Raw genomic sequence first — 19997 nt, 5'->3', positions numbered from 1 at the left:
GGAGCCGGGGGGGGAACTAGGAGAGAAGAGCCAGGCGGGGGGGATGGAAGGAGTGGAGGGGGGGGAGCTGGGGGAGAGGAGCCAGGCGGGGGGGAGAGCTAGGGGAGAAGAGCCAGGCGGGGGGGGATGGAAGGAGCGGAGGGGGGGAGCTGGGGGAGAGGAGCCAGGCGGGGGGATGGGCGAAGCCGGGTGGGGGGGAGCTAGGGGGGAAGAGCCAGGCGGGGGGATGGGCGGAGCCGGGGGGGGAGCTAGGGGGGAAGAGCCAGGCGGGGGGATGGGCGGAGCGGCGGGGGGGGGGGGGTGGCTCTAGGCGGAGCTGTCAGCGGTGCTGCCCCGCAGGCTCCCGCCAGTCTCCAGCCTGCGCGCTGCGCTGGGTCCGGCCCGGCCCCGCTGCCCTCGGCGCCCCGCGGCGCGGCCTGGCTGGGGGGGGGGGGCGCGGCTGTCCCCGGCTCGCTGCCCTCGGCGCCCGTGCGGGAGGCGGGGGGGGGCCCCGCTGTGAGCCGATGCCCCGGGGCAGGGGCCCGCGCCCGCCACGGCTGAGCCGGTCTCGGGGCTCCTGCCCCTGCCCGGGGCCATGGGGCCCCTCCCCGCCCGCCTCAACCCGGCCGTGCTGGTGCTTTTCAGCTGCGACCTCTGCCTGGTGCGAGCGAGTGAGTGAGGGGGGGGCACGGGGGGGCCGGAGCGGGGGGGGGGCGCGGGGCCGGAGCGGGGGGGCCGGAGCGGGCAGGGGGCGCGGGGCCGGAGCGGGGGGGCCGGGGCGGGCAGGGGGCGCGGGCCGGGGCGGGGCGGGCAGGGGGCGCGGGGCCGGAGCGGGGGGGCCGGAGCGGGCAGGGGGCGCGGGGCCGGGGCGGGCAGGGGGCGCGGGCCGGGGCGGGGCGGGCAGGGGGCGCGGGGCCGGAGCGGGGGGGCCGGAGCGGGCAGGGGGCGCGGGGCCGGAGCGGGGCGGGCAGGGGGGCGGGCAGGGGGCGCGGGGCCGGAGCGGGGGGGCCGGGGCGGGCAGGGGGCGCGGGGCCGGGGCGGGGGGGGCAGGGGGCGCGGGGCCGGGGCGGGGGGGCCGGAGCGGGCAGGGGGCGCGGGGCCGGAGCGGGGGGGCCGGAGTGGGCAGGGGGCGCGGGGGCGGGGGGGCAGGGGGCGCGGGGCCGGAGCGGGGGGGCCGGGGCGGGCAGGGGGCGGGGGGGCGCGGGGCCGGGGCGGGGGGGCCGGAGAGGGCAGCAGGCGGAGGCCGGGGCGGGGCGGGCAGGGGGGCGGGCAGGGGGCGCGGGGCCGGAGCGGGGGGGCCGGGGCGGGCAGGGGGCGCGGGGCCGGGGCGGGGGGGGCAGGGGGCGCGGGGCCGGGGCGGGGGGGCCGGAGCGGGCAGGGGGCGCGGGGCCGGAGCGGGGGGGCCGGAGTGGGCAGGGGGCGCGGGGGCGGGGGGGCAGGGGGCGCGGGGCCGGAGCGGGGGGGCCGGGGCGGGCAGGGGGCGGGGGGGCGCGGGGCCGGGGCGGGGGGGCCGGAGAGGGCAGCAGGCGGAGGCCGGGGCGGGGCGGGCAGGGGGCGCGGGCCGGGGCGGGGCGGGCAGGGGGCGCGGGGCCGGGGCGGGGGGGCCGGAGCGGGCAGCAGGCGGAGGCCGGGGCGCAGGCTGCGGCGAGCGGTTCACGCGGCGGAGGGAGGCTGCGCAGGGACCCGGCGCCGGCAGCCCCGGGGATCAGGCTCCGCAGCCTCCTGAGCCGGGAGCCCTGGCGGAGCTGCCCGCCCGCAGAACAACCAGGTCTGCCGGGCACAGGCTGACAGCCCCGCCGGCCCAGACTCGGGGGCGGGGGTAACCTCATTGGCCTGGTCTGGGGGGGGGGGGGGTAACCTCATTGGCCTGGTCTGGGGGGGGGGGGTAACCTCATTGGCCTGGGCCTGGTCTTGGGGAGGGGTTACCTCATTGGACTAGTCCTGGGGGGGGGGTAACCTCACTAGCCTGGGCCTGGTCTGGGGGGGGGGTAACCTCATTGGCCTGGGCCTGGGGGGGGGGGGTAACCTCATTAGCCTGGGCCTGGTCTTGGGGAGGGGTTACCTCATTGGACTGGTCCTGGGGGGGGGGGGTAACCTCATTAGCCTGGGCCTGGTCTTGGGGAGGGGTTACCTCATTGGACTAGTCCTGGGGGGGGGGGGGGGTAACCTCATTAGCCTGGGCCTGGTCTTGGGGAGGGGTTACCTCATTGGACTAGTCCTGGGGGGGGGGGTAACCTCATTAGCCTGGGCCTGGTCTGGGGGAGGGGTTACCTCATTGGACTGGTCCTGGGGGGGGGGTAACCTCATTAGCCTGGGCCTGGTCTTGGGGAGGGGTTACCTCATTGGACTGGTCCTGGGGGGGGTAACCTCATTGGACTGGTCCTGGGGGGGGGGTAACCTCATTAGCCTGGGCCTGGTCTTGGGGAGGGGTTACCTCATTGGACTAGTCCGGGGGGGGGGGGGTAACCTCATTAGCCTGGGCCTGGTCTTGGGGAGGGGTTACCTCATTGGACTAGTCCTGGGGGGGGGGGTAACCTCATTAGCCTGGGCCTGGTCTTGGGGAGGGGTTACCTCATTGGCCTGGCCCTGGTCTGGGGGGGGGGTAACCTCATTAGCCTGGGCCTGGTCTTGGGGAGGGGTTACCTCATTGGACTAGTCCTGGGGGGGGGGGGTAACCTCATTAGCCTGGGCCTGGTCTTGGGGAGGGGTTACCTCATTGGACTAGTCCTGGGGGGGGGGGGGTAACCTCATTAGCCTGGGCCTGGTCTGGGGGAGGGGTTACCTCATTGGACTGGTCCTGGGGGGGGTAACCTCATTGGACTGGTCCTGGGGGGGGGGTAACCTCATTAGCCTGGGCCTGGTCTGGGGGAGGGGTTACCTCATTGGACTGGTCCTGGGGGGTTACCAGCCAGCACATACACTGGCAGCTGGGGCTGGAGCCGCTCCTAGAGGCCCCCGCAGCCCCGGCCTCTCACAGCCCCCCACAAACAGGGCCGAGCTGCACCGCCTCCTCCTTGGTACCAGGCAGGGGGCTCCTGCAGGCCCAAGGGCCACTGCCCCGGCAAGCCCCCGGGAGTGCAGGTTACTCTCCTGCAGGCAGCAGAAATTCGCTCGGGGTCGGCTGTGCTGCTGAGCGGGGGCAAGGCAGGCCCATGGAGCCCAGGCCCCTCTGGCCCCACACACTGCGCTGGGACCATGCTGCAGAGGCTGGAGAGAACCCCCAGCCACGACTGGCCAATCTGCCTGCGGGGCCTCAGCGGCTCTCCAGGAATTCCAGCTCCGTGGCCTGCCCAAGGCAGGGGAGTAACGCTTCCTGCCAGGACTGTGGTTATAGGGAATGATGAGAACTCTGGGTATTCTTGTTATCCAGGAGCCTCCAGGCCCTTTGGGATGCTCCGTGGCTTCAGGGACATCCTGTGGCAGTGAGTTCCAGGGAATCCTTAGTTCTCGGGTTACAAAAAAATTTCCTGCAGTGTTGTGTAAGGAGATACACAGGGGGCAATGGGGCAGGCACTGGGCCTGCGGTGTTGCTGGGGGGGCTGCAGTGGGGGCTGTGGGGCAGGCACTGGGCCTGCGGTGTTGCTGGGGGGGTGCAGTGGGGGCTGTGGGGCAGGCACTGGGCCTGTGGTGTTGCTGGGGGGGTGCAGTGGGGGCTGTGGGGCAGGCACTGGGCCTGCGGTGTTGCTGGGGGGTGCAGTGGGGGCTGTGCGGCAGGCACTGGGCCTGCGGTGTTGTTGGGGGGGTGCAGTGGGGGCTGTGGGGCAGGCACTGGGCCTGCGGTGTTGCTGGGGGGTGCAGTGGGGGCTGTGGGGCAGGCACTGGGCCTGCGGTGTTGCTGGGGGGTGCAGTGGGGGCTGTGGGGCAGGCACTGGGCCTGCGGTGTTGTTGGGGGGGTGCAGTGGGGGCAGTGGGGCAGGCACTGGGCCTGCGGTGTTGTTGGGGGGGTGCAGTGGGGCAGGCACTGGGCCTGCGGTGTTGCTGGGGGGGTGCAGTGGGGGCCGTGGGGCAGGCACTGGGCCTGCGGTGTTGTTGGGGGGTGCAGTGGGGGCTGTGGGGCAGGCACTGGGCCTGCGGTGTTGCTGGGGGGTGCAGTGGGGGCTGTGGGGCAGGCACTGGGCCTGTGGTGTTGTTGGGGGGGTGCAGTGGGGGCTGTGGGGCAGGCACTGGGCCTGCGGTGTTGCTGGGGGGGTGCAGTGGGGGCTGTGGGGCAGGCACTGGGCCTGCGGTGTTGCTGGGGGGGGTGCAGTGGGGGCCGTGGGGCAGGCACTGGGCCTGCGGTGTTGTTGGGGGGGGTGCAGTGGGCGCCGTGGGGCAGGCACTGGGCCTGCGGTGTTGTTGGGGGGTGCAGTGGGGGCTGTGGGGCAGGCACTGGGCCTGCGGTGTTGCTGGGGGGTGCAGTGGGGGCTGTGGGGCAGGCACTGGGCCTGCGGTGTTGCTGGGGGGTGCAGTGGGGGCTGTGGGGCAGGCACTGGGCCTGCGGTGTTGCTGGGGGGTGCAGTGGGGGCGGTGGGGCAGGCACTGGGCCTGCGGTGTTGTTGGGGGGGTGCAGTGGGGGCAGTGGGGCAGGCACTGGGCCTGCGGTGTTGCTGGGGGGTGCAGTGGGGGCTGTGGGGCAGGCACTGGGCCTGCGGTGTTGCTGGGGGGTGCAGTGGGGGCTGTGGGGCAGGCACTGGGCCTGCGGTGTTGCTGGGGGGTGCAGTGGGCGCCGTGGGGCAGGCACTGGGCCTGCGGTGTTGTTGGGGGGTGCAGTGGGGGCTGTGGGGCAGGCACTGGGCCTGCGGTGTTGCTGGGGGGTGCAGTGGGGGCTGTGGGGCAGGCACTGGGCCTGCGGTGTTGCTGGGGGGTGCAGTGGGGGCGGTGGGGCAGGCACTGGGCCTGCGGTGTTGCTGGGGGGTGCAGTGGGGGCGGTGGGGCAGGCACTGGGCCTGCGGTGTTGTTGGGGGGGTGCAGTGGGGGCAGTGGGGCAGGCACTGGGCCTGCGGTGTTGCTGGGGGGTGCAGTGGGGGCTGTGGGGCAGGCACTGGGCCTGCGGTGTTGCTGGGGGGTGCAGTGGGGGCTGTGGGGCAGGCACTGGGCCTGCGGTGTTGCTGGGGGGTGCAGTGGGGGCTGTGGGGCAGGCACTGGGCCTGCGGTGTTGCTGGGGGGGGGTGCAGTGGGGGCCGTGGGGCAGGCACTGGGCCTGCGGTGTTGCTGGGGGGTGCAGTGGGGGCCGTGGGGCAGGCACTGGGCCTGCGGTGTTGCTGGGGGTGTGCAGTGGGGGCTGTGGCGCAGGCACTGGGCCTGCGGTGTTGCTGGGGGGGTGCAGTGGGGGCTGTGGGGCAGGCACTGGGCCTGCGGTGTTGCTGGGGGGTGCAGTGGGGGCTGTGGGGCAGGCACTGGGCCTGCGGTGTTGCTGGGGGGTGCAGTGGGCGGCTGTCCCCACTGAGCTGTATTGAAGCACACAGCCCGCTCGCACCAGTGTCCCAAGCCATCTCCACCGGCCGCTCCCCCGGTTGCTGGCTCTGTCCCGGCTCAGTCCGTGGCACATTAAATAGCGGGGGGGGGGGGGGGGGGCAGAGGGCGCGGAGTCCTGCCCCACGTGCACTGAGCCGGAGGGGACCCCAGACCATAATGAGCTGGAGGCTCGTCTTGTCTGGGCTGGAGGGGGCTGGCAGGCCCAGCACCACCCGAGTCCCTGGTGACGGGTGGACTCCGAGAGGAGCTGCGGTTGGGCCTGGCCAGAGGCCGCCAGAGCTCGGCAGCAGGTCTGTGCCCTGGGCGACACGACGCAGCCGGAGAAGCCGCTTACATTTCAAAGCCACTGTCCCTTAGAGCTGGACACACTCCGTCGCCACACTGCCTCTGGAGCCTGGGCCAGCTGCTGGCTCTGCAGCGCCCCACGAGGCAGGGCACCAGGCTCTGGCTCGCGGCGCCCGCAGGGGCTGGCTGCGAGTGGGACCCAGAAGCACAGATCTGGGTCTTGCCACGCCCTCCTGCACACTGGCTGTTTGCCCCACAGCTCGGCCGCCGTCCCCTGTCAACGTGACTGTCACTCAGCTGAAGGCGAACTCGGCCACTGTCTCCTGGGATGTCCCGGAGGGAGATGTCGTCATTGGCTATGCCATCTCGCAGCAGGTATGCCAGGCTCTGCCCCCAGGGCCCTGCGCCCCCTGCCTTCCCCAGCACTGCCCCACCCCAGGGATGATGAGGGTCCTTCTTCCTTCATTGGCCATCCTACTGCTGGGGCACCAGCACGGGCTGTCTAGGGCCAGCAGGCCTCCAGCCCACCTTGAAATCTCCCTACAAAATGTCTGTGCTTCAGGCTGCTGCCTGTGCTGAGCCCATCCCCTTGGGCAGCGCCATGGGGTGCCCCAAAAATGCTGCCCTCCCCTGCCCAGCTCAGAGGAGTCTCCGAGGAGCTCACGGTGCCGCTCCCCCATGCACTGAGCTGCCTCTTGCCCTCACTAACCCCGCTGCGAGGGCTGGGCAGCTCCTGGGCCTAACTGTCTCTCCCACGCTGGCAGCGGCAGGACGGGCAAATGCAGCGCTTCATCCGGGAGGTGAACACCACCAACCGGGCCTGCGTGCTGTGGGACCTGGCGGAGGATGCCGACTACATCATCCAGGTGCAGAGCATCGGCCTGCATGGAGAGAGCCAGGCCAGCAAGCGGGTCCATTTCCGGACCCTGAAGGCGACCGATCGCCTCCCCTCCAACAGCTCCAACCAAGGTACGGCCAAGCCCTGGCGGGAGGGGCCACGTGCAGCCCTGTGCTAAGTTCCCTTCAGGACCCTGCAGCCTGGGGATGCAGGAGGCAGGACTGCCCCATGGGGACACTGCGGGCTCTCTGCTGCTTTGCATCCGACCCTGGCTGCCTCTGGGGGCAGCAGGGCGGGGTGTGGGGCTCCTCGGCAGAAGCCTTTGGGTCCCTGCTGCACGCTCTGGGCGCCTTGGTCCGGGCAGCGGGGCACAGGGCTTGGGTCACAAGGGTTTGGGTACTCGGGCGGTGCCCCGGGGTGGCTTGGCCCCTGGTGTGACAGCCACACAGCCGGAGCTGGCAAGTCCCTGCCCTCCAAGCCCCCCAGGAGCCAGGGGACACAAGGCACAGGAGGAGGCACACAGCCCACACCTCAGAGCAGCAGGGGCCTCCTGCCACAGGTGGGCACCACACGGCTCCTCTGCCAACTCCCCTCCATGAGGCGAGCTGGAGGCACCAAGCACTGCCTGTCCTGTGGCCTCGCCAGCCCAGGCTGCTGCTGCTCCCCGGGCTGCCCCGGGCCAATGGGGACCTTGTGATGGGGTCTGTCGGGGCTCAGGCCAGGTGTGGGAGGCTGGCTGGGGACAGTGAGGGGCTGGGATGCCCGCCCGTGTCTCCTGACGCTGGGGGTGACCGTGCACTCTTCCCTCTCTGTGCCGCCAGCACTCCCATCAGCTGCCGCTTGGCCAGGCAGGCGCTCAAGGGTTCAGCCCTCCCTCCCAGCCACGGTCTCAGCTAGTAGGTGCCTGGCTGGACGGGCCCTGTGCCTGTGCCCTTGCTACTGTCGTAGCCCTGGCTCCTCTCCCCACAGCTGGCCTGTCCGGGTACAGAGCAGGACCCCGCCAGCTCCAGAGGCAGCAGAGGAGCCTCCCGTGCCCAGCCAGGGGCCCCGAGCTGGCCACAGCACACAGGGCTTGTCCGCGTGTCTTGCAGGTGATATCACTGTGGAAGGGCTGGACAAGGAGCGACAGCTGCAGACCGGGGAGATTGTCATCATTGTGACTGTGCTGCTCATGTGGGCAGGTGAGGAGCGGGGAGGGGCTGGCCACAGCCTTCCAGCCCCTCTGGATCCCAGGCGGGGGCTGGGCTGGAGGTGCCAGGAGACGCAGTGGGCTGGGGAAAAGGGGTGGTGGACGCGGGGCAGATGTAAAATATCTTGACGTTGGTAAAGTTCCGACACCGTCCTCAGCCACATTCTCATAAACAAAGTAGGGAACTGTGGGTGGGAAGCAGGTGCAGGACAGGCTGCCAGAATCATTGTCCCTGGTTCGCCCCCCAGGGTCAGTCCTGGGTCTAGCACTAGGCAGCGGTTTCGTTAGCGACCTGTGGAACGGGGCGGAGAGGCGGCTGTTTGCCTAGCTCAGAGAGCTGGTGAGGCGGGGCCCATAGGCAAGGGTGACGAGGTGTTATTTCCTCGTCATGTGTCCACTGCCAATGGGCTGGTGAGCGGGTTCAGAAGAAAGTGACGTGGCCAGTGTGGGTCCGTGCACAGGCTCCGTGCCGAGAACACAGCCGCATGCTTGCGGGGCTGGAGCAGCTGCACTCGCAATAGCATGGTGGAGCGCCTGGCTGGACACGGAGCGCAGACCCAGGGTTTGGGATTCCAGTGCCCCTGCACGGCAGCGGCCACGCGGCTGTTTTTAGCTCTGCCCAGCTGCAGTGCGGACACCCTGCTGGAGGCCTGGAACAGCCTGTGAGTGAAGCCCACCCCACTCAGGTTCCCAAAGAGAAGCTGAGAGGGGAGGGCCCCTTAGGAGGCCTACGCAGGCACTAGCTGGCAGGGGTTCAGCGAGGGGCGGGGGTATGTTCATGGGGTGCTTGCTTGGGGGGCTCTGTGCTGGGCCCAGTGGCCTGCTAGGCAAGGCCGAGAGCTGCTTAACGAGGCTTTGAGCCATAAATTCTAAGCTCCCATCAGCCTTAACCAGGGGTCAGGAGGACCAGGGCTCGCTCCTAAGGGTATGTCTACACTACCCCCCTAGTTCGAACTGGGGGGGTAATGTATGCATACCGAACTTGCAAATGAAGCCCGGGATTTGAATTTCCCAGGCTTCATTTGCATAAAGCCGGCTGGCGCCATTATTAAATGCCGGCTAGTTCGGACCCCGTGCCGCGCAGCTACACGCGGCACGGACTAGCTAGTTCCGATTAGGCTTCCTACGGCTACACGCGGCACGGACTAGCTAGTTCCGATTAGGCTTCCTACGGCTACACGCGGCACGGACTAGCTAGTTCGGATTAGGCTTCCTACGGCTACACGCGGTACGGACTAGCTAGTTCCGATTAGGCTTCCTACGGCTACACGCGGTACGGACTAGCTAGTTCCGATTAGGCTTCCTACGGCTACACGCGGCACGGACTAGCTAGTTCCGATTAGGCTTCCTACGGCTACACGCGGCACGGACTAGCTAGTTCGGATTAGGCTTCCCACGGCTACACGCGGCACGGACTAGCTAGTTCCGATTAGGCTTCCTACGGCTACACGCGGCACGGACTAGCTAGTTCGGATTAGGCTTCCCACGGCTACACGCGGCACGGACTAGCTAGTTCCGATTAGGCTTCCTACGGCTACACGCGGCACGGACTAGCTAGTTCCGATTAGGCTTCCTACGGCTACACGCGGCACGGACTAGCTAGTTCGGATTAGGCTTCCTACGGCTACACGCGGCACGGACTAGCTAGTTCCGATTAGGCTTCCTACGGCTACACGCGGCACGGACTAGCTAGTTCGGATTAGGCTTCCCACGGCTACACGCGGCACGGACTAGCTAGTTCCGATTAGGCTTCCTACGGCTACACGCGGTACGGACTAGCTAGTTCCGATTAGGCTTCCTACGGCTACACGCGGCACGGACTAGCTAGTTCCGATTAGGCTTCCTACGGCTACACGCGGCACGGACTAGCTAGTTCCGATTAGGCTTCCCACGGCTACACGCGGCACGGACTAGCTAGTTCGGATTAGGCTTCCTACGGCTACACGCGGTACGGACTAGCTAGTTCCGATTAGGCTTCCTACGGCTACACGCGGCACGGACTAGCTAGTTCGGATTAGGCTTCCTACGGCTACACGCGGCACGGACTAGCTAGTTCCGATTAGGCTTCCTACGGCTACACGCGGTACGGACTAGCTAGTTCGGATTAGGCTTCCTACGGCTACACGCGGCACGGACTAGCTAGTTCGGATTAGGCTTCCTACGGCTACACGCGGCACGGACTAGCTAGTTCGGATTAGGCTTCCTACGGCTACACGCGGCACGGACTAGCTAGTTCCGATTAGGCTTCCTACGGCTACACGCGGCACGGACTAGCTAGTTCCGATTAGGCTTCCTACGGCTACACGCGGCACGGACTAGCTAGTTCCGATTAGGCTTCCTACGGCTACACGCGGCACGGACTAGCTAGTTCGGATTAGGCTTCCTACGGCTACACGCGGCACGGACTAGCTAGTTCGGATTAGGCTTCCTACGGCTACACGCGGCACGGACTAGCTAGTTCGGATTAGGCTTCCTACGGCTACACGCGGCACGGACTAGCTAGTTCGGATTAGGCTTCCTACGGCTACACGCGGCACGGACTAGCTAGTTCCGATTAGGCTTCCTACGGCTACACGTGGCACGGACTAGCTAGTTCCGATTAGGCTTCCTACGGCTACACGCGGCACGGACTAGCTAGTTCCGATTAGGCTTCCTACGGCTACACGCGGCACGGACTAGCTAGTTCCGATTAGGCTTCCCACGGCTACACGCGGCACGGACTAGCTAGTTCGGATTAGGCTTCCTACGGCTACACGCGGCACGGACTAGCTAGTTCCGATTAGGCTTCCTACGGCTACACGCGGCACGGACTAGCTAGTTCCGATTAGGCTTCCTACGGCTACACGCGGCACGGACTAGCTAGTTCGGATTAGGCTTCCTACGGCTACACGCGGCACGGACTAGCTAGTTCGGATTAGGCTTCCTACGGCTACACGCGGCACGGACTAGCTAGTTCCGATTAGGCTTCCTACGGCTACACGCGGCACGGACTAGCTAGTTCCGATTAGGCTTCCTACGGCTACACGCGGCACGGACTAGCTAGTTCCGATTAGGCTTCCTACGGCTACACGCGGCACGGACTAGCTAGTTCGGATTAGGCTTCCTACGGCTACACGCGGCACGGACTAGCTAGTTCGGATTAGGCTTCCTACGGCTACACGCGGCACGGACTAGCTAGTTCCGATTAGGCTTCCTACGGCTACACGCGGCACGGACTAGCTAGTTCCGATTAGGCTTCCTACGGCTACACGCGGCACGGACTAGCTAGTTCCGATTAGGCTTCCTACGGCTACACGCGGTACGGACTAGCTAGTTCCGATTAGGCTTCCTACGGCTACACGCGGCACGGACTAGCTAGTTCGGATTAGGCTTCCTACGGCTACACGCGGCACGGACTAGCTAGTTCGGATTAGGCTTCCTACGGCTACACGCGGCACGGACTAGCTAGTTCCGATTAGGCTTCCCACGGCTACATGCGGCACGGACTAGCTAGTTCCGATTAGGCTTCCTACGGCTACACGCGGTACGGACTAGCTAGTTCCGATTAGGCTTCCCACGGCTACATGCGGCACGGACTAGCTAGTTCCGATTAGGCTTCCCACGGCTACACGCGGCACGGACTAGCTAGTTCCGATTAGGCTTCCTACGGCTACACGCGGCACGGACTAGCTAGTTCCGATTAGGCTTCCTACGGCTACACGCGGCACGGACTAGCTAGTTCCGATTAGGCTTCCTACGGCTACACGCGGCACGGACTAGCTAGTTCCGATTAGGCTTCCCACGGCTACACGCGGCACGGACTAGCTAGTTCAGATTAGGCTTCCTACGGCTACATGCGGCACGGACTAGCTAGTTCAGATTAGGCTTCCCACGGCTACACGCGGCACGGACTAGCTAGTTCGGATTAGGCTTCCTACGGCTACACGCGGCACGGACTAGCTAGTTCGGATTAGGCTTCCTACGGCTACACGCGGCACGGACTAGCTAGTTCCGATTAGGCTTCCCACGGCTACATGCGGCACGGACTAGCTAGTTCCGATTAGGCTTCCTACGGCTACACGCGGTACGGACTAGCTAGTTCCGATTAGGCTTCCCACGGCTACACGCGGCACGGACTAGCTAGTTCCGATTAGGCTTCCTACGGCTACACGCGGCACGGACTAGCTAGTTCCGATTAGGCTTCCTACGGCTACACGCGGCACGGACTAGCTAGTTCCGATTAGGCTTCTTACGGCTACACGCGGCACGGACTAGCTAGTTCCGATTAGGCTTCCCACGGCTACACGCGGCACGGACTAGCTAGTTCAGATTAGGCTTCCTACGGCTACACGCGGCACGGACTAGCTAGTTCAGATTAGGCTTCCTACGGCTACATGCGGCACGGACTAGCTAGTTCGGATTAGGCTTCCCACGGCTACACGCGGCACGGACTAGCTAGTTCGGATTAGGCTTCCCACGGCTACACGCGGCACGGACTAGCTAGTTCGGATTAGGCTTCCTACGGCTACACGCGGCACGGACTAGCTAGTTCCGATTAGGCTTCCTACGGCTACACGCGGCACGGACTAGCTAGTTCCGATTAGGCTTCCTACGGCTACACGCGGCACGGACTAGCTAGTTCCGATTAGGCTTCCTACGGCTACACGCGGCACGGACTAGCTAGTTCCGATTAGGCTTCCCACGGCTACACGCGGCACGGACTAGCTAGTTCCGATTAGGCTTCCTACGGCTACACGCGGCACGGACTAGCTAGTTCGGATTAGGCTTCCCACGGCTACACGCGGCACGGACTAGCTAGTTCCGATTAGGCTTCCTACGGCTACATGCGGCACGGACTAGCTAGTTCAGATTAGGCTTCCTACGGCTACACGCGGCACGGACTAGCTAGTTCAGATTAGGCTTCCTACGGCTACATGCGGCACGGACTAGCTAGTTCAGATTAGGCTTCCCACGGCTACACGCGGCACGGACTAGCTAGTTCCGATTAGGCTTCCTACGGCTACACGCGGCACGGACTAGCTAGTTCGGATTAGGCTTCCCACGGCTACACGCGGCACGGACTAGCTAGTTCAGATTAGGCTTCCTACGGCTACACGCGGCACGGACTAGCTAGTTCCGATTAGGCTTCCTAATCCAAACTAGCTGTACACCTCATTCCACGAGCAACATAGGGATTTGGTCTGACTCAGTACGGCCGTTCTTATGGCACTGGGGACACCCCCTCACATTAGATCTGTTTGCCCTGCAGCAGTGATTGCGCTCTTCTGCAGACAGTACGACATTATCAAGGACAACGACTCCAACAACAACAAGGAAAAGACCAAGCCGTCCTCAGAGCACAGCACCCCAGAGCGACCCACAGGGGGGCTACTACGCACCAAGGTAACTGGGGCCGATTACTGGGGGGGTGACTGTGCGAGGCACTGGGGGATGGGTCTGAGTGTGCAAGGCACTGAGGAATGGGGGGTGTGCATAGACAGTAGGGTACTCCAAGGTAAACTGAGGCACACATCCTCACAATATTATGGAGAACTTCCCTATGCTGCATGCCCTGTCCGCTGGCCTCAGCATCCTCCAGCAGCAGAGGGCAGGAGCAGGCAGCAGAGCTAGGTCTCTGGGCACATGGCCCAGCCACGCTTGCATGGCACCTGTGGTGTCAGCAGTACCCCGCACTCTGAGGGGTCTCGTGAGCCGGAGGAGTTGGGGGGGCCTCAGGCTCAGCAGGGAGTGAAGGGATGGGCAGGCCCCTCTGGGACTCACACAACACTGCACAGGGGCACCATATGGGGCTTGTTGTCAGTGAGGCTGCCAGGCCCAAGGGCAGGGCTCTGTCCCTGCACCCTGCCGGGGCTCCTGACTCGAGTGTGACACAGACGGCGCTGGCTCAGCAAGCCCAGGCCCAGAGATCAGGAAACAGGTTGGCTGCCTTGTCCCCAAAGCTCCAGCAAGTACCAAAAATGCCATTTGCTTGTTCCCCGAGGGGCCCTGTGGTGGAGACTCAGACTCCTTGGGGTTTGTTCAGTCTGCAGAGGAGTAGAGTGAGGAGGTATTTGAGAGCAGCCTTCAGCTCCTGGCAGGGGGTTCCAGAGAGGCTGTTCTCAGCGGGGCAGGTGGCAGAACAAGGAGCAATGGGCTCAAGTTACAGTGCGGAGGTCTAGGTTGGAGATTAGGAAAGACTATTTCCCTAGGAGGGTGGGGAAGCGCTGGGCTGGGTTCCCTAGGGCGATGGTGGAGTCTCCATCCCAAGTCCCGGCTTGACCAAGCCCTGGCTGGGACGATTGAGTTGGGGCTGGTCCTGCTGTGGGCAGGGGGCTGGACTCGGTGGCTCCTGAGGTTTCTGCTGGCCCTGGGAGTCTGTGATTGTAGGACAAGGAACAGGGATTGTCTCTTTGTACAGTCATGGGCAGTACCTCAGCCTCCTGGGACTTTGGACTCCCCCCGTTCTAGGCATGGGGCAATGAGGCCCTTGGGGGCTGACAGTTCCGTAGCTTAATGAATTTCAGCGAGCGTGGAAGGCGCACAGCTCTGTAAGCAGAGGGATGGCGAGCTTCGTCTCCGGCCACAAGCACGCTCACATCCGCTCCTCCTCTGAGTGCCAGGGACCAGCTGGCCTGACCTCCCTCTGGCCCCAGACCCACTCAGGACTGGCATCCGGCTAACTGGCCTAGAGTTACCCGTGGCGCCTGCTCGCCCTTCTGAAGGTTGGCACGGCCCCGGCCTCTGCCTGCCACTTGGCAGCTCTCCAGTGGGCAGCAGCCAGAGAGCTTGTCAGCCACACCTCTCTGTACTTGGGTTATGGTTCTCGCCACCTGCTTATCCCTGGTCGCGGGGGCTAGCCTCCTGCTAGTGGCCTGGAAGAAACTCCCGTCCCATGTTATCCGGCTGTCTCAGGCTTCCGCCTGAAACTCCCAATGGTCCCGGCCCCTCCTGGCAGGGGGTGGCAGCTCTCTCTCGCTCCGGGGAGATCTCCATCTGGGAGGGATCTCGGTCTTGGCCAGCAGGTTTCAAGAGGTGTGGGGATGGCTGAGCTGGTGGGGGGCAGTGGTAGGCAGGGCCAAAGGAAGTAGTTACAGCACGCTGGGAGGGGGGATGTTGGTTATCTGCATTTCTTGCAGGGAGTTCACCAGGAAGTGCTAGTCTCTGCTGAGTCTCAAGGTTGAGAGAGACCTTAAGGAGAGACTAAAGCCAGAGCACAGTCCCGGGAGTGGGGGAAGCTGTCACTTGGCCCATGGGAGGGGGGCTCATGCTCCCCCTCCCAGGCCACGAGTGGCATTCTCTGAAGGGCTCAGTACCCCCAACTGGGACCATGCCCAGCCCAGCAGCTCCCTGGGGCGCAGAGTGCACCGAACCCCTGGGGAATCAGGCCACTAATGTTGGTTTTTCTCTTGCAGAAAAAGTCTCTCTCTGTCAATATCATTGAGGTGTGAGACTCGAGGGCCCTGGAAAGACCGTGGGGTACAAGGGCCACCCCCCGCTGCCGGGGGCCCTCCGCATGCCAAGAATTGTTTATCAGAAACTGCTTTTTCCACGGCCTTGCCCCCAAGGGGATCTGCATGGAGACCACTGGGATGCTGCATGCAGAACAGCCTCACCCCCTGCGTGTAACCAGCCTCCCAGGGCCGTTTGGGAGTCACTGGGGAGCGGGGCACAGCGCCGGCCCACGGAACAAACAGCGCAGCCGGATTTCAGGGTGAGGAATCGTCCCGCTGGTGCTGAGAAGTGGCACCTTGTGTCCCTGTTAGGTAAATGGCAGGGTGGATCTGAGCAAGAGCACAGACTGCACCAGGAACCTGAGGAGGGGCCACGCTCTCACCCAGCGTGCCTGGGACCTCAGAGGGATTTTCTGTTTGTTTCTGGCCCCACAGAAGTGCCCATGTTCCAGCCCCCTAACCCTGCAAGCCCTGCCCTGGGGCCCACGAGGTGAAGCAGGTGCTAGCGTGGGAAGAGACCTGATCGAGCCGGGGAGGCTCCTCAGCTCTCCCTGTAAGGAGTGTGACTGGCAGGGTGGCCCCATGCCCTTGCAGCTGGGGCCCAGGAGGCTGGCTGGGTCCCTGGGCTGCCATCCCTTTCCTTAGTGTCACTGCCACCACCCTGGGTACGAGGTGGGCAGAGGTCTCACGCCAGCCACCCACTAGGGCAGCGGGGCACACCCAGTGCTCCTAGAAACATACCCCTGCTAGCAGCATTGCTCAGCGCTGGGGGCGGGAGGGAAATCTAGCCCACTGGCTCCAGCATGCAGAAGCTCTGGCCCAGCAGCCCCAGTGAGGCCACATGGAGCCGGAGTCTGGGCACTGGAAACATCCCCCGGCCCCAGAGAAATGTGTCGGAGAGAGAGCATCAGGCTGACTCCCCACACCCCCGAAGGGCACAAGCCCCAACGCAAATGCCTCCGGCCCCTCTGCTCCACCAGGCAAAGGGTTCAGTGCAGGACTCTGCCCCAGCCCCCTCCAGGACAAAGCCTTCCCCATAGGGCCTGCCCATCCCCCCACCCTGCCCCCTCCAGGACAAAGCCTTCCCCATAGGGCCTGCCCATCCCCCCACTCTGCCCCCTCCAGGGCAAAGCCTTCCCCATAGGGCCTGCCCATCCCCCCACCCTGCCCCCTCCAGGACAAAGCCTTCCCCATAGGGCCTGCCCATCCCCCCACTCTGCCCCCTCCAGGACAAAGCCTTCCCCATAGGGCCTGCCCATCCCCCCACCCTGCCCCCTCCAGGACAAAGCCTTCCCCATAGGGCCTGCCCATCCCCCCACTCTGCCCCCTCCAGGACAAAGCCTTCCCCATAGGGCCTGCCCATCCCCCCACTCTGCCCCCTCCAGGACAAAGCCTTCCCCATAGGGCCTGCCCATCCCCCCACTCTGCCCCCTCCAGGACAAAGCCTTCCCCATAGGGCCTGCCCCAGTCCCCCCACTCTGCCCCCTCCAGGGCAAAGCCTTCCCCATAGGGCCTGCCCATCCCCCCACTCTGCCCCCTCCAGGACAAAGCCTTCCCCATAGGGCCTGCCCATCCCCCCACCCTGCCCCCTCCAGGACAAAGCCTTCCCCATAGGGCCTGCCCATCCCCCCACTCTGCCCCCTCCAGGACAAAGCCTTCCCCATAGGGCCTGCCCATCCCCCCACTCTGCCCCCTCCAGGACAAAGCCTTCCCCATAGGGCCTGCCCCAGTCCCCCCACTCTGCCCCCTCCAGGGCAAAGCCTTCCCCATAGGGCCTGCCCCAGTCCCCCCACTCTGCCCCTTCCAGGACAAAGCCTTCCCCATAGGGCCTGCCCCAGTCCCCCCACTCTGCCCCCTCCAGGACAAAGCCTTCCCCATAGGGCCTGGCCCAGTCCCCCCACTCTGCCAAGGCCTCCCCTAGCATTTCTAACCCTGGCCTCGACGGGGACACAGCAGTCTTGCCCTGATTGCAGGGGTTAATGCTGGCCCATGGAGCGTGCCAGGGTAGTTTCTTTACACACCAATGCCTGGCCTAGAGGGGGTTTATCTCCAGCCGCGGGGAGATGCTGCCCCAGGCTCTGCCTGCTCTGTAGGAGGCAACGGCACCAGGCTGCTGGAGCCTTCCCCCTCCCTCACACACAAGGAAATGTGCCCCTCAGCCCACCTGCCAGAGCTCTCCCTCCTGCCCTACAGCCTCTGCACCACCTCTGCAGCCTCAGGCGCTCCACAACCCACCGTTTCCAGTGGCCAACTGCCTGGGGCGCTGGCAGGCCTCTGGGGACCCTCTAGCTCTGCCAGCAGGGCCTGAGCGACATAGTGCCGGGCAGGGTGAGGTGCAGTAGACACATCACAACCCGCCCCCACGTGCTCACAGAGCCCAGCTCAGCCTGTGGTCCAGCTCTCCCCCAGTGGGGGGGGGGGGGCAGGGACCTCAGCCCTAGGGTTGCCAGATGTTCGGTTTTCACCCAGACTGTCCATTATTCGGGGGCCCGTCTGGTAAAAAAAGGAAGTACCAGGCACATGGAATGTCTGCTATTTCCTGTTTCCCTCGGACAGAAGCCCAGTGGGGACAATTTTCCCCTGCCACATTTGGTGGGGGGTGGGGGAGTGAGGAGCATGGGGCCATCTGAAGGTGCAGCACCCCCCACCTTTTTTTTTTTGGCTCAACAACTTTGGTCTTCCCCTCCCCTTTTTTTTGCTCAACAGAATTCTCCCTTTTTTTTGGGGGGGGGGGGGGTTGGTATTTTTTGTTAAACCATCTGGCAACCCTACTTAGCCCAACAGGGTTACGGCCTTGCTCCCTGCTGCTCTTGTGTGGCTGCAGCAGTTGGTCCTTCTCCCCCCAGAGCAGGCAGAGTCCCTGGCCCCGGCTCCACGGGAGAGGGAGTGTCTGCTGGGAAGGAGCTGACCCTAGCAATTCGCAGCTACCAAGTCTCTGTGCTGTACAGCCAGGCCAGTCTGCCCAGGTGTCTGCTGCTTGCTGCCCATCAGCCACGCAAGCGTTCAGGGCAGAGCCACCCCGGGCGGTTAAAGCCAAACTCTCCTGTTACGCCCAAGCCCCAGGGTCCATGTGGCGTCACTGTGGAGCGAATTCCGTCATTCGGAACCAGCATCGCTCCTAGTCAGAGGCAGACGCCAAACCAACCCCAGTGCCTCTCCCCCGCATCGACCTTCCGCCCTCAGAAGAGATCAGTGCTAGCAGCCTCTGCTGGAGGAATGACCGGTCTGTAGCCTGGGTCCTGCTCCCTCAGGGGCCGGGATGCTGCCTGTGCAGCCCCAGGATGGAAGAGACTCACAGGATCCAGCGTCTTCCAGGAACTGAATCTGCAAGCAAAGCACTTTCAGGACTCTGCTCCAGGGGCTGCTCAGCTCCAGCTCCAGGGCAAGCGTCTTTGTGGAGCAGGGTCTTTTCAATAAAAGTCTGGCTCAAAGGCAGAAGAGTGCCTCGGGTGTGCCATGATACACGCTCAGTGCCTGCGGGCCAGCTGCCCGGGTGGGGGGACAGACCCATTAGCACAGGACGGGAGGGTGCTGGAGGCCTGGGCGGGGGAACAGAGGCGACAGGGAGAGCCCTGGAGAGTTTTATGAGAGGCAGGGACAATGGCAGAATGGGGGACAGCAAGCAGACAGATGGCAGTCCCACTGGCCATCCACTCCCCACAGCGGGTTCCTGAAACTAAGAAGGCTCCTCTTCCCCGCCACCAAGGAGCCTCATGCCCCAGCTGCCTCCTTCAGCCCAGAGCCACTGCCAGGGACAAGGGGACCAGACTCTGAACGCCTGCTCTGCTTCTCTCACGGCGGCGCCCAGACCTGCTGCTGGAGCCCAGAGACCATGCTGTTCCTGGAGGAGTCTCTAGATAGACGGTCTCTCTCCCCCCTGTCCCCAAGCACTGTCGGGTGACACGCCACCTGTCAGGCCCACAAGAAGCTGGCACTCCACCTGCGGCTGTTCTCCCCTTTGGTAGGACAAAGGGTGCTGGTATCTCCTAGCTAGCCCAGCACTTGCTGTCCCAACCTATCCCCTCCCCAGGAACTTGCACATCGGCAGTCCAGGCTGGGCCCCTACTGGAAGCTGCGGCTGGGTCTGTGCCAGGTCCTCTCCCCCATGGGTTCCACTGCACTACAGGGCCTAGTAGTGGGAGAACCAGCCTCTGTCTTTGCAGCTCCATGGCCCTGGCCAGGCTGCCAGACCACAGGCACGTGGCAGAACAGGGAAGTGGAGCTGGAAGCGGAAAAGGGAACAGCAAAGGCCTCGTTCGCACCCCAGATGGAGTCAGAAAATGGCAGCGAGGTCTAAGCTGTAGGATCCAGGCCCAGAGAAACCCGTGTGGGCTGCTCTCCACATGGGTCAGGAGCAAGGCTGGCCCCTCTGTGTGGGCAGAGGGGATGGAAGGGCTGACAGGCTCCTGCTGGGACACCAGGCACAGCAGCTTATGCCAAGTGAAAGTGCAGGGCCGGGCATTAGCCTGTGTCCCGGAAGGGACCTCACTTAACAAGTGTGTGTGTGTGTGTGGGGGGGGGGGGGGGGGCTCCTGGACCTCCCCCTGCCCTGAGGCATCTGCTGCAGCATTCACCTGCTCGCTTGCTCTCGAACTGGGCAGGTGGTGGCCTCTGCTTCCACAGCCCTGCCGTTTCGGAACTGGACCTTTATTAACTCCGGGCATCTGAAGAAGTGGGCTGTGGCCACGAAAGCTCACGATCCCCCTACACATTGTGTTGGTCTTTACGGTGCTGCCAGACTATTTGTTGTTTCAGTTTTTCCAGTCACAGCCTAACTCGGCTCCCCCCTGAAGCAGAAGAAGAGGTAAGGGGACCTGCCATC

The 19997-nt window shown here is 65.0% G+C and overlaps 1 protein-coding gene across 3 annotated transcripts; it reads left to right on the top strand.

Annotated features, from left to right (window-relative positions):
• Positions 1-311: 311 nt before the first annotated feature.
• On the top strand, positions 312-19013 carry FNDC4 (fibronectin type III domain containing 4). Of its 3 annotated transcripts, none has more exons than XM_075915734.1 (6): positions 312-650; positions 5978-6093; positions 6483-6687; positions 7648-7737; positions 12994-13127; positions 15137-19013. In XM_075915734.1, the coding sequence occupies exons 1-6, from the start codon at positions 575-577 to the stop codon at positions 15170-15172; spliced, it is 657 nt and encodes a 218-aa protein (XP_075771849.1). In that variant the 5' UTR covers positions 312-574; the 3' UTR covers positions 15173-19013. The 3 variants fall into 3 exon arrangements, with proteins under 3 accessions (XP_075771849.1, XP_075771850.1, XP_075771848.1); XM_075915735.1 differs by lacking the exon at positions 312-650 and adding an exon at positions 1590-1747; XM_075915733.1 differs by lacking the exon at positions 312-650 and adding an exon at positions 2888-3401.
• The last annotated feature ends 984 nt before the right edge of the window (positions 19014-19997 follow it).

This window comes from Pelodiscus sinensis, unplaced genomic scaffold (genome assembly GCF_049634645.1).
Source record: "Pelodiscus sinensis isolate JC-2024 unplaced genomic scaffold, ASM4963464v1 ctg89, whole genome shotgun sequence".
Classification (NCBI taxonomy): domain Eukaryota; kingdom Metazoa; phylum Chordata; order Testudines; family Trionychidae; genus Pelodiscus; species Pelodiscus sinensis.
This window is presented reverse-complemented; position numbering and strand designations above follow the sequence as displayed.

Bases quoted from the DNA above. Each gene is read 5' to 3' on its own strand.
- FNDC4 (XM_075915733.1), top strand. From the start codon at position 3,317: ATGATGAGAACTCTGGGTATTCTTGTTATCCAGGAGCCTCCAGGCCCT. The intron at 6,094-6,482 runs GTATGCCAGGCT...CCACGCTGGCAG, and splicing joins GCTATGCCATCTCGCAGCAG to CGGCAGGACGGGCAAATGCA. The intron at 13,128-15,136 runs GTAACTGGGGCC...TTTCTCTTGCAG, and splicing joins GGGGGCTACTACGCACCAAG to AAAAAGTCTCTCTCTGTCAA.